This window comes from Siniperca chuatsi, linkage group LG11 (genome assembly GCF_020085105.1).
Source record: "Siniperca chuatsi isolate FFG_IHB_CAS linkage group LG11, ASM2008510v1, whole genome shotgun sequence".
NCBI classification, from domain to species: domain Eukaryota; kingdom Metazoa; phylum Chordata; class Actinopteri; order Centrarchiformes; family Sinipercidae; genus Siniperca; species Siniperca chuatsi.
In genome coordinates, this window is record NC_058052.1 from 10,880,456 (window position 1) to 10,894,786 (window position 14,331).

Sequence of the window (14,331 nt, forward strand, 5' to 3'; positions counted from 1 at the left end):
ATCCACCCGTGTTTTTTTATTGTGGAAAGGACACGTTTTACAAAATGCAGGGAGCTGTATGTGTTGGTCTACAACAGAAAAAGTGACAGATATATTAATATCACTAATTGATTAATAGTTTTTTATGGTTCCAAAATAATAATAATAATATTATGAATAAATGAATCTATCAATAAATGAATAAGAAATCTTCTAAAAGAGAGCAAACATATTTGTAATGTGCCCCTCTCCTCTCTCTGCTGATTCACACAAAACTAATAAGCATAAAAAGCATTGTTATTTATACAGAGAAGACGTACAAGTCCGGGACATGGCCAGATTAAATAACCATTTCACATTCATATAAAGACAGGCCTCAGTCCAGCCCCAGGGAGTAAGCAGCTCTTTCAGCATGAGATGATGCAGCCCCCTGCAGTTTTTTCTTATTGCAGCCTTGTGAATGTCAGCATGTTAGCAACTGTCTGACAATTTTTTTGATATGTAGTAACAAGATTTTCAAAGGCCTTTTGGCATTATCATATTACTTTGAACTCCAAAAATAAGAGAGAGCAAAAAAAAAAAGTACTTCTTCTCAGTGCTTCAGGGCCACACTTACGTCTACTTGCCAAGACTGTAGAGTTCATCATTCATTTGAAAGAGCAGAAGGCCAAAAGTCATTATCTGATTAACAAAAATATTTATTTGCTTCAGGGTATAATATAAAGCAACTCACTTTATCAAGTCCTTCAGAGGCAAATGGGAGCATAGAAGAAGACAAAGATGAAAGCACAATAAAGACAGCAAAAGCTAGTGGATCATTTTTATCATTTTCAGCTCCATTTTATATTCATAACAAATTTGTCATTAGAAAAATACACTAGGTCATTTTCAGTTGTTATTAAACCGTCTGGATACACACTCTAGCCTAGATAGTGATTTTGCTTCGTTTTTGTTTTGTTTCGGCACATTATAGTACCTTACATTTCATGAACACTTGGTTTTGAAAAGCATATTAATCAGCACAACATCGAAATATCAAGTTAAAAGTCTAAGCATACGTTTTGGAATTTCACATTGTACATTGATTCATAGGGACAGTAAATTTGACTTTGTGGCTTTGCAAACTTGCAGCTTTATTGTTTACTGGTCCCATGTCTACTGGTGAGGGCGAAATACAGTAGTGCCACACAATATAATAATATTTATTCCCATTTCCTAACCCTTACTTACTTAAACACAGACTTGAACGTGCCTTTGTAATTTATGTTAGATAATTTGGGGAGCGTGTGGCACATGTTGCTGGAATGAGAGCATGCTTAATCTCGCTACCCGCAGTGTCTTTCTCCATAAAATCCACATCGGGCATATATGTCTTAATTGAAATGACGGGTAATAGCATCTGTGAAGGCCACATCACTTTCAGTCTCCCTGCACCTGTGCCTCCACAACTGCGTGTATGTATGTGTGTGTGTGTGTGTGTGTGTGTGTGTGTGTGTGTGTGTGTGTGCGTGTGTGTGTGTGTGTGTGTGTGTGTGTGTGTGTGTGTGTGTGTGTGTGTGTGTGTGTGTGTGTGTGTGTGTACAACTGTATGTATGAGTGTGTAAACCTTACTGACATTTGAAAGATTCATGAAGCTCAGCTCACCAGCTCAAGGACCTGCTTGCACAGACCCCCGTAGAATTATGATATACTGCCCTGGCTATTTGGTGCCCTAATGAGAGAAATGATGAGATGCAGTTGAAGTCAAGTAACAACATCACAGTCTAATGTTCAGTGGCAGAGATGAAAGGCTGTACTGAAGCTGTATGTGGTTTGTTTTGTACTGCAGTACAGAGATTCAAAAGCAGGTTGCTTTTAAAGCTCTGCCATAAGGGCACCTTGCTGCAGGGGAACCAGCAAGTGAACAATAAATATTATAGATCCCTAGTGTCTGTGATTGTATAGATTACATCTGCCCATTGAATTCAGATTTAGGCGACCTGCCAGTATTTTGCCAGCCCCATCAGATTCATCAATAGCATCTCTCAAAGGCGTTTCTAAGGGGGTCCATGTCGTACAGCAAAATCAAAATTGTATTTTCCTCACAACATGAATGTGGTTGATGTTGCCCAGCAGGGCTGTTTCCTCCTACACACAACAGTGTCAATGCATGCTGGTTCTGAGCTCCATCACCACATAGCCATGTCATACCTGCAGAGACGCTACAAACAAATTGAGATCTGTGGATTTCTTTGCTCACTCACAATTTTTTCAACAAAAACTATGATTATGTGTCAGTTATTAAAATAAATATCCTTCCATTCTCTTACAATGTTAATTGCAAAGGTCAATTGCTTTGTGTGTTGTGTGTGCAAGTGTTTTGTGTGGATTTTTCCTTTAAAACACCATATGCATCTCTATGGTTTTTTTCATATTCATATTTTTGACCATATCTTTAAGTCTACAAATTGTGGGTGCATGACGTCTTTTGTACATCCCCAGTCTCGCCTTATGCAAGGCAGAACTACTCTCATATTCACATTTTATTCAAAACATTCAGAAAATGCTTTGAAAACCTGTAAAAAGAGCAAGTAGCAGAACTAGCAAGCGCTGTTGAGAGCAGTGTCACCTGGCAGCTCATTCAAGCTTAGAGGAATGTTATAGAAAGCCCAGAGCAGTGGAAACAGCTGGCGAGCTGCTCAGTGACTTTCTCCCTCTGTCTTTACTCTGGGCTTGTCATCCCTAGACACTACCAGGGCCATTCTTACAGCATGTGTACAGCAAAACAATTATCACACCCCCGATGTTCTTGTCCTTCAGTGTGGGGCCAATGCATACTCACTCACACACACACACCTCACTTTCTGTTCAGTACAGTAAAGCAGTAAAATGTGTGCTAGAAGGCTGAGAGATGGCTTTAAAATTAAGTGGTCTTTTCTTTCACTCAAAGAGCTTCTTGACTTTTGAAGGCAGCGTGGATTGTATTGCACTGTACTTTTTTGGATGTGTATGTGTGTGCTGGATGTGCATGTATGTAGTGTGACTCTGGAAGATTTAACCATTTCATTGTAACTTATGGCGGGTGTAATGATTGACAGTATGGAGAAGCGCTGATCAGTGCTTCATGAAAATGTCATGCTTCTTAGTCACTCAAAGGCTCACCTGCTTTCACAGTGATGGTGAAATGGTACTGAAGGGGCCTGGGCATCCTGTCGTCACAAGTGCTTAATTTATGTAACGTACAGTAAGATCCATGCATAAAACATATCAGTGACATTTTTAGCTATTAGTGTTCATTATGAACTCTTGTATTAAATAATTATTATTCTCATCCTTTGTAACTGCTCGTCTCTTGCTCTTTACCCCTTAGTCTGTTTAAGTGTGACAGAATCTCAATGACACTCACGATGGAAAAGCTCTTTGAGAGCCATATGTATGAATAATCACTAAGACACCCCTAATCCATTTTTAAAGAAGGGAATATTAATGCACTAACAACTGTAGCTGCTCGGCATGTGGCAGATGATTCCAGGTCTGCAAAAAGCCCCCGTCTTTCAGACTGGAGCTTCTGTGAGCATTAGGGGATCACTCTGCACTCTCTGTCACCATGACAACACTAGTTCCATGTCCGAGTGGGTGTACACTCTTCATTTAGTAATCCTCAGCGACCAACATGGGAACAGCTGTGTGCATGCTGAGAGGGTCCAGGCCAGCAATAATGCCAAAATACACTTAATTACTGGAAATGTGGTCACTCTTGTGGGTATTATGGAATTAGAATTCAAGTGGCAGTGGCTGGTATCTACTGTATACTGTACACACAATTTTATTGGCATTTATCTGAGCTGGTACAGTCGTACTGGTTGTTGTTTGCTTTGTTCGTACAAAGAACAGTATGTTCACTGAGGAATGTTGGAGATGAGAAATACAAACACACTCACCTGATTAATGTTGAAATCTATTACCACTGAGCCATCAAAGCACCATCAGGGAGCAATGTTAACCGAGTGCCGAGACTTCAACTCTGTCACCCACGCATTCCCCCGAAACATACTGTACACATACATACTCTTTACGCTTTAAGACCCAGCCATCTCCCCAGTCTTGCAGGTTAGTTGTTATGTGTAACTCCCAACCTAAGCACTTGTTTCATGTGTATACAGGCTTCTTGTTAACATTTGAGTGTGCCAATTTATCTTTTTCGTTTCAGTGGTTAAAAGCTAAGTTACGTCATTTAGTAGAAGAATATGTAACCACTCATTAAGCCTGTCCAACCACATGCCCCCTTTCTCTCTCTGACTATTCATACTGTCTTGTATTTTTAAATTGCACAGTAGGTGAAGTGAAACCTAAACTGGGTGCAGAATTGCTCTGTAAATCTACACCACGGTTGTGGCCCCTGTGTTTACGCAGGTGGATCCTCACCGGCCAAACTTGGTAACAAGCCTTGTACCACTCTGACACACCGACAGTGAGTTACATGTAGAGATGAAGGAATGGGAAACGCTGGAGAGCCTTTTCAAGCAAGATGCCATCTCTCTTTCTTTCTTTTTTTTTCATGGGCCATTGAACGCTTTGAAGAGACAGCTTCATGATTGACAAAGGATAGACTTGTCCTCTCAGTTCACAATGACTGGCACTTACTTGCTGTCATGATTAGATGATGTGTGGAAGCAGTCATTAATTCAAACCAGCATGTATAGTAAAGTTAAAGGATTGCTGCTATATTTTGACTGGTTGGCAATGCTAAACAATGTTTAACAAAAGCATGAAATTATAGAGCACTGAGTGTACTGTTGTGTATGGCATTAATGAAAGTTTGCTTAATACCATCCTACTACTGCTACTATTACTGCTGCTAGTATTACTACTACTACTACTAATGATAATAATAATATTATGATAATTATAATTGATATGTCTTTAAACTCTGTGCTTCATGTAGTTAAAATGACAGTTAAAATGAAGGTACTTACATGTAAACTTACAGGAAACTGCTGTTGCACTTCTCCTTATGAAATTCAGATGTCATAGTTTGTGTTGTCGATCAGCTGTTTAAATGGAAGATATCTGCTTCGACATCACAGATTAAGGTGTGGCTGGAGGTGAAACATTCTTGAAAAGTTTCAAGCCATAGAGTATAGTAATAGATTTTTGCCATATGTGCTTCATTGTTGAATACCCTTTAAATTATACTCCCTCTTCTGCTCCCCTGTGTTTTGTTTTCATTTTTGTTTTGTTTATGTTTTTCGGGGAAAAAACAACAAAAGAAATTCAATATTAATGGCACACAGACGAGAGTTTTCAGTAAGTGCTATGTTACTTTATTGATCTTCTCTCTTCAATTTGCTCTGATGTATTACACTGTAAAGTCTTTTCTAGTTATATAACACGAGACAGGCAGTTGTTGCACAACAGCAAGCATCTTCTCCTGGATTTAAGATGCCACATGTTTTTATGCCAAAGCCACTTGCGATTCACTTTACTCTGGGACAATTTTTATAATAGACCCAGCATTCTTTGTTATGGTGCTTTTACTGATATGATTATGCAAAGAACTTTTTTTTTCTTAATTAGGCAACTATATATAACAATAAATTTTAATTACTTACAGCATTTTCATTGTGCTGATCCGCCCTTAACAATGAGACTTAGTCACTGAGCTACCTCTTGACTTTAAAATTATTTGACAGCTCAGCCACCACAGTGAAATCAAGAGTGCAGTACATAAAATACAGTCGCTGATTTTCAACATCAGTCATAGAACTTTATTGAGACACTTAATTCTATTAGCAAGACCCTCACGAACTAATAAGCCTACAGTCCACTCTCCATACAAAATCTGGCTTTATCCATAAAAATAGTGACTGCATTTAAATTCAATTTTGGCTGAATTTCTTAATGGACTGTAAGTCATTATGTGCTTTGTTGATTCTTAAGTGTGGAAGATAATTGCGATGGGCAAGCACAGAAGTGGTTTGATTATTGTCTGCTGACTCTTGTGAATTATGATAGATCTAAATGAGGCCTCCATAGCCACACATTTTTTGATACTAGCAGTTGTAACGGTTGTTGGCAAAAATGGGACCATTCAGGAGCAGTCACACTACAGTAAACGTGTTCAAGTATTTTCAGCCTTTTGGAATTGCTATTATGTGGAATGGTAAAGCAGCCTCAAAGTAAGCACAGGCAAGTAAAAATGAAAGATTGATTAGGCTGTGAAGTACTGGTCCCTCTCTGAAATAGCACAGCACTTCTAAATGAAGTCTAGATATTTCAAAAGATTTTTTAGTTGCTAAGAAAGTGGCGTCTTTGAAGTGAGCATGTCGCCTTGGTAGTTATTCAGCTGAGGAATATTTTAGTAGGCTTGTCTAAGATGTTCACACACATGCTCCACAGTTGGTGTGTTAAGGGGTTATTTCGTGTCCAGTCCATCCAGAGCAGACCAGGCTTACTGAAAATCACTTGCCACTAGAGGTATCTCGATCAGGATTTATTTATTTATTGGGTGTGAATGCTTATTATTATTCAGCCGTGTTTTTTAAAACTTAACTCCTTCTACATTTGTCAACTTAGAAACTTCATTCAAACATCAAAATATTCAGCTCAATTAGGAATGGTGAGCTATTATTCAGATTTTTGATCACTTTCATACTTTCCAAAATATTCAAGGTTTTCCAGGAAATTGTCCCCATTCAAATGAATGGATGGAATGTTCAAAATGTCCACATTTTCATACTTTTTTCTAACTTTCTCACATTAATGCAACAGACTCACAGTTCAAAATACATGACATTTTCAGTCCTTTTCTGAGTTTACAATGAGTGTGTATTGGGCTGAATGTTCAGAGCTAGAGTTAGGGACCAAACTGTCAGAGTGCAGAGTATCTGTAAAAATGTTTAAAACTCTTCTCTTCAACTTGCTGTCATTCACACAATTTTCACTCTTCATGCATAATTTCTACATCAAAACGTAGGAAAATGTGTGCCGGTCGTAAACATGTAACTATGGAGTCAAACAAACTCACTCAATTGCCACAGTCAGCTTCAAAGTGACAGCAGTGCCAGCCAACTGCAGTACAGACTTGCATATTAACTGAGACCAGAATTTTCAAGAAGGAGGCAGAAAAAGGGACATTTCTAACCTGCTCTCATTCTCACATTTTTGACACTACACACACAAATCTCACGCAGCCTCTGCAGCAGGTTTTCCTCTCTCTTACGGTATTTTAACTTTGGCGATAGAAGTTACAGTCTTTGAGCTAGAAGCAGTAATATGAGAGGTGTGCCTCAGCTAAAATGTCTATGAAATGAACTCATTCAGCCAGAAGCCTGTCTCTCTCGTCTCTTTCTGTCTTTCTGTCTGTCTGTCTCTCTGTCCTTCTATCTCTCTCTCTCTGTCCATCTCTCACACTTCCTGTCTATCTGTCTGTCTGTCACTCACTGTCTGTTTTTCTGTGTGTCTCTCTCTCTTCATTAAACTCCATTTCTGCTACTCCTGAATCCTTTTAGCTACAGAAACCAAATATCAAATGGCAATATTTAATGGCTATTTATGCTATGATTCAGCTATTTTCTACCTTTGGTCCTGTAAGCCAGGGATTCCCAACCATTGGTACTTGTACTCCAAGGGGTACTTCTGCAGTTACCAGGGTTATGTGGAAAAATTGTGCAGCACTGCTAATTTGAAAATTTAGAAATTTTGATTTAATGATATATATACACATATTTTTGTTTAGGAGAAAAATTAGCACACAAGATTACAAATTTGTGTGATGGTGATTTTTATAGTTATTGTCACAATAACTTACCAACTAATCTGCAGAATCTATTTAAAAATATAGCAAAAAGCTAAAAGTAAAGATAGTGTAAATGGTTGAAACAACCAGTTTCTGTCACTCTAAATGGCAGTAGAACAATTGCAAACTTGTCCAAAACTGCTGAAAAATACCATTGAACAATATCATAAAGCCCTCCCATCTATCAAAGGGGTACTTAGTCCCATCTGATAGGGTGGTGTTGGTACGTTTGACGTTTACATTGGTAACCACTGCTGTAAGTGACATTCACTGCCACTAAATGACGCACTGAAGAACCGGTATCTCCGACCAAAACAAATGGTAGCTTCAGCCCACCAGACTCCATTGAGAAAAACAGTACTTTTTTCTGGACAGAAACAAAAAATCCTAATTCACAGTCTACCTCTGTCTCACACACAGAAACACACACACACACACACAGTTTCATTTCAGATTTTCAAAATAAAAGCCCAAGATGGGGAAGACCTCAAATCTTATGATGTTCCACATCTTTCATACATTATTGGTACTATTCAACTTTTAAAGCCAGCATTGCAGTTTAGTGTCAGCTATTCAACAGACCTTAAAATATTCCACATCTTTCATACATTATTGATATGATTCAACTTTTAAAGCCAGCAATTCAGTTTGGCATCAGCTTTTCAACAAACCTTAAAACATTTTTCATACATTATTGGTATTAATCAACATGTATCATTCAGCAGCCAGCATTCACACCCACAATTTCTTCAGAAATTACTTCTGTAGTTCATTTTGCTTATGATCTGAGCCTTTCACTATCAAGAATGTGCCGATATTGAGTCCTCATATGATATTTATATTTCCCTACATAATGCAGCTGCACAGTGCACAGTAAGGCCCATGCAATATAGAGGAATATGTCATATGACATGTTTGACATCTGAATAGGTCTGCATTAAGAAAATATATCACTTATCACTATTTTCTTCTAATGGTTTCCTATAGTGTCCTTTCGTATTTTCTATAATCAAACAAAATAGTTACGCTTAAGTGCAGTTTTAAACAGCAACACTTTGAGGTGTGGTGCACTTGCAAAATGTCACTGAAATAGAGGCAATACAACCTTTTTTTCAACCAAAACAGATGTGCTTACTTTGCTTGCTGGTGCATCTTTACTGAAACGGATGGCTGCTCATTCAAAATGGATCAAAATGGCCTTAGAACTGGATCAACTATCAATTCTGTAACAAATATCAACTATGTAATACTCTGCATTCACATTATATATTAATTCCATGTAAGCAGACTGAGTAAACCAAATGTTTTGTCACAATGTAATGAGTAATATGTTAAAATTGTGTAGTGACATGAAATATTACTGTTTAAACAGTAATGGGTAAACATTTAAGAGCATTTTTACCTTTATACTTGCCCCATTAATCTCCAGGATCCCTGCTGTTACAGAAACATGACACTCTCCCCAACAAACTAAAGGAAAAGATAAGTCACAGACTGAGGGTGCTGAGGGTATTCAGACATAGGCCTTGTACATTCTAAATTCTCTTCTGAATAATTGTATCCATAAATGCATTTTAACTGTGAAACAGTAGAAACACCAACAGTGGCCTCAATAAGTAACTCCCATGCATGCATAAAGCTGGTTTTTGCTTGAATAGGATTTGAGTAAATGTGACTAGATAATTTGTTGGCATGATAGTCCTGAACAAAAAAAGTCTCTGCAGCTTGCTACGTGTTTCCCCATTTCAGTGCTTTTTTATTGACTTTCAAGAATTGATGGGAGAAATGTGTGCTAATCATGGCACATTAGAAGTCTAGAACAGGCAGGCATAATGCATGCACTATGGCACTTTTCCTCCATTTAGAATGAAAACGACTGACCAGATTGTCAATAATTTTAAAGGCTCCACTGCATTCTTGTTGGAGTAGTTTGTAGTTAGTAGCAAACCTGCCCATGCTGAGTGGTCATAGTGACAGAGAGGATGAGGAAAATTAATTGTTCATCTTTGACTTGTGGTTTGTGTTGTAGGATGCAAAATACAATACAAAGTGTGTAGCACAATAGATGATATCAGTTTCGTTATGGTATTTAATTTGGTCCTTATATTCACATAATTATCCTTTGACTCTTATATAGAAGAATAAACCTGTGGGATTATTTTTGTTTTGTTTTTCTTTTTGTTTGTTTTTCTTTGCAGAGCCTACGGGCTCGTGTGGAAAGAAAGCATGGTTTGAATGGCAATCATCAGTCTTTGCTGGTTCAATTGTGTTACTGACCTTGTAGCCCCAAGCAACAGACCACAATGAACAAATCCAGTTGAGATATTGGGAGGAAAAAACGCTTAAAATCATAGCTGGGAATGGAAGCTCATTAACTACTACAAGGCGACGGTCTTGAAGGAGGTGTGTGCAGTGGGGATTTTGTGGTATGTGTGATAAAGAAGAGTTTTGTTAAATTCCTGAATGACTTATTTTGTATGCTCAGAGCAAACTATGCTCGACTGTGTCTAGTAATTTAGCCTCTGTAGTTCTGTTCTGTTTCTTTACAGTTACATTTTGAAATAATTGCCTTTTTATTTCCCTGTCATTGGCATATTTCTTAGTGAAGTGAATTCATCTTTTTTAACAGGTCAGGGCAGCAGAGTATTACTTGGGTGTGAAGATTGAAATTTCCTGATATTGATTGATTAATTTCCCTTCAACATACTAAACAAGAGCATCCCTTTAATCTATTTCATCAGGACATTACTCTTGATGTTTTCTGCATCCGTTTTCATCCCCGCAAGAGGACCACTTGTAATCCTGCTAAAATAGAGATTTATGTGCCTCTTGTACAAAGGTTGCACAGAGATAATGATATACATGTGTCGCTATGTGCTTCTGAGCAACACAGAAACACTGATACACTGAAATGTGTCTGTCAGCTAATGGATACAAGTAATGATAAAAGCTGAGGGCTCTACGAAGAGAAAAAGAACAATGGTGATAAAAGACCCATGTTGGAGGATGGATTATCTGCCAGAGCTTTTCAAACTCTTATTGCAAAGACCATCTTTGTGTAATTTATGTATTGAAAAACACTGAGAGTCTTCAAGCACAATGGAAAAATAAAGTATTTTTATATTTATAGAGGGAGTCATTACCTTTAGGCAAGAGTACCTTCAAGGTTAAATTTGCCCATAGCAAATTCACTACCCTAACATGCCTCTATTTATTAATATCACTTAATTAATTGTAAGTATTATTTGTATTTCAGTTCTCGTGCAGAAGACATTCTCACCAGTCTTTAAAAAAATATGTTTCAATAAAGTCCCTATAATTTTACTGCAGCTAAATGGCCTGTAACACCTAATTGCAAATAATCATTGATTTTATTTGATTTAGAGAATGACTGCGCCTTTTTCTTTAAACAAAACAAATAACCTCACTTCCTCCAAAACCAAGGGTAGAGAGGTCATTTGTGTTCGAGTTTGCAGAGATACTGAAGCAGCTGCCAGACTGTTTTGGAGCTCTACAGCAACTAACTGTCCTTCCTGTAATATCCCTTCTTAGTTACAAAGTGAAATATGTCTTTCACCTTACAGAAACACAGCCATATAAATATTTATTTGATGTGGAAGTGTTGAGGATACGAGTGGAGACATCGGCACTGGTGAAATAAGAACTGTTTAAATTTTCATGAATTCACCAGTAGTCTGGTTTTTGGCGCTTACCTACGCTCTAATTGGAATGTTGCCGTTCTTGTAGTGAAGAACTTCATGAATTATGCACGAAAAACAACTTACCACGTGTCCCATTATAGCCACATTGTGCTATGCAATTTTCGGCCTGCTATTCTGGAAAAAGACAATACTTCAGACAGCTCCATTCTCATTACAGCCCAACCTTAGCTTAGCTGGGGATCACCCAAACCCCTTGTTTCTTACCTCTCCCAAACAAAGGTCTCACTCCTTAAGCAACACAAGTGAAAGCCACTTGATTATAGTGGTTCCCCATGCATTTTATCATCCTGACCTATTAAGCAACCAGACATACAACTGAGAACTAAATTTAATCTATAAATGATTTATGGTCAAGTGGAGTAGTAATATACCTTACATTTATTCAGTGGGAAAGTGAGGCTAAGTGTTTTGTATTATAAGTAAATGCTGAGGTTAGGTGTAAGAAAACATGTGAGGTGACTGCATTTTAAAACACAGGCTGCTGTGTTTACCTTGCATGTCCTCACCTGAACCAGGTCTGAACGCTCAGTATTCACACTTCAACAGGGTTTAATATTTTAGTGCACAGAAATGGGAACTTGAAGCTTTAAATTGCAAATGTATGAGTCATAGTTGATCTATATTTAATGGACCATGAGATTTATCAGCCAATACGGCTGAATTAAGTAGAAGACTGCTATTTTGCAACAGAAAAAATATTCATCAATTCATGAATTATAGTTCACAAGGGCATGATTTGGCACCCAAACCTTGATGACCCTTTTGAGGAATTATCAGGTGTATAGCATTTTTTATACAAACATTGAAGTTGTGTTTAGCACTGTGTCACTGAAATCTTTGCAGTTAGTCTGCGTAAATGCAACACCTGTGGTGAACCTCTTTGGAATGCTCTGTGGTTGATGTAGAGTTACTTCTTGTATATTGATGTTGACCTGTCCTGTCCAACATTGAGAAGGCCAAGGGTAGTCAGACAGAATGCGGAAGATTATGTTTCTGTCAAGTCACTGCTTAGATTCTCATATTTTCCTGTCATCACTTCTATGATTCAATTAAGAAGCTGCATTCCCTAGTCTGGCCAGGCCAGACAAGGAGGCCAGTGATTGACAGGTAAAGACATTACTATGCGAAGGGAAAGAGAGTACAGGGAGAGGTATGAATATTTGAGTAGATGGCATAAAAGAATCTTGTAATTGATTTGCTATCTAAGCTGCCGTTTCATTTGTTGAATAAATGCATTAATTCCAGGCAGTGCTTTGTTCATGCCATCACCATTGTCTCATTGTGAAGACGAACTTTATCGTATTTTGTATTTGATGATGATTTTGCAGATTCTAAAAACTTTTGCTCGCCTGCCGAGCTGCGTGGCAGACAGCCAAAAGGTTTTACAACATTGTACTTATCCTTATACTACATGGCACCACTAGAAATACTGCCAACCATGTAACCTTGCTAGAAGTAGGCTGTGCTGAAATGAGCTTTGTGTGTTGTCCCCTTCCGACAGATGTGATCCACACCGTGGGCCCGGTGGCCAGAGGTCATGTGGGCCCTACCGAGACCAATGACCTCACCTCCTGCTACCAGAACTCCCTCAGGCTGATGAAGGAGCATGGCTTGAGCACTGTGGTGAGTACAGTACGCTACCACGCTCACACTCATCTGAGGAGAAATTTGTCTCTGTTCTGTGCAGCTTGAAAGAAATAAATTATATGCTTCTGTGTTTTTGTTTGACAGTGAGAGTAAGCCTTCAATGAGAAAAGCTGTGTTTGAAAATTTCAGGAAATTTGGAAAAGGTACAAGAGCAAAAGGATTTAGCATCTTTCATTTTAGATACAGTTCTGAAAAGCGTTAATCTTCTTTATTTAAACAAAAGCAACAGAGAACACAACAAAATGGTAATGTTTCATGTTTGTCAAATGAAGGCTTTTCATGTAGACTACTTTTACTTGTGATTAAATGAAAGGCAGGCGTTTGGAGGCCAGTTTTTCTTTTGTCATTGTTTGGGAAGCCACTATGTCCTTTCTTAAATTCTCCAAAGGCTTTTGACGTAGATTTGTGATTTATTATTTTTTGTTTCCTAGAAATTAAATGTCTAGCACCCAAAGAGTCATTTCAGATGTTTTGATTCTTGCATATGTCTGTGCCACCTCTCCAAGAAGCATTGTCTTCTTTAAAACACTGGAAAAGCACAAGGTTTAGTGAATGTGGCTGAATCATAAGGGCTTTAGATGAGACAATGCCCACACAATCCACAGCCGATCATTCACACACCATCCCAGCTTCTAGCCTGTTCTGGACCATATCTTTCAGTCGGGTCCACGTGATATATGGATTTGCCCTGCCCACAGAGGGTAAACAAATCAGTATCACACCAAATAGCCACAAATCACATTTTCTGCACCAACCTACTGCCCTGCAGCCTCATCAGAGGCCAATCAATGAAAGTACTTACCAACAGAGCAAGGAGACATAGATGAGTGCCAGTTTCATTAAAGATGATTGTGACAAATTCCTGCTCTGTTGATGACTTATTGTGAGTGCGACAGACACCTCTAGGTAGCAATCAAATGGATTGTGAAGCGAAATGGCTGAAGTCGTTATGGTAAGTGTTTTAAAGTTATAACGAAATCAGCAGCATGCCTGCTGATCTTTAAACTTCCCTAATAACAGTTACATCCAATAAGATATGATGAGCCACAAGCATTACATTACATTAGAATGTCATTTACACAATAGAATAATTTACTCTGGTGGGCTCATGGGCAGAGGGAAGGCCTCCTCTACATAACAGCACCAGGCCCCTCAGGCCTCATTGCAGGAACCACCACCAGCTTGTCTGTTTTCATCCACAAATGT

General features: G+C 38.3%; 1 protein-coding gene across 5 annotated transcripts in view; it reads left to right on the forward strand.

Annotated features, from left to right (window-relative positions):
• The window catches only part of macrod2 (mono-ADP ribosylhydrolase 2), a 390,748-nt gene that overhangs the window by 257,214 nt on the left and 119,203 nt on the right, over positions 1 to 14,331 (forward strand). For all 5 annotated transcript variants that reach the window (XM_044213250.1, XM_044213245.1, XM_044213249.1 and 2 more), the window contains exon 6: positions 12,980 to 13,101. In XM_044213250.1, coding sequence (XP_044069185.1) covers positions 12,980 to 13,101 — 122 coding nt within the window. The remainder of the gene's footprint in view (positions 1 to 12,979; positions 13,102 to 14,331) is intronic.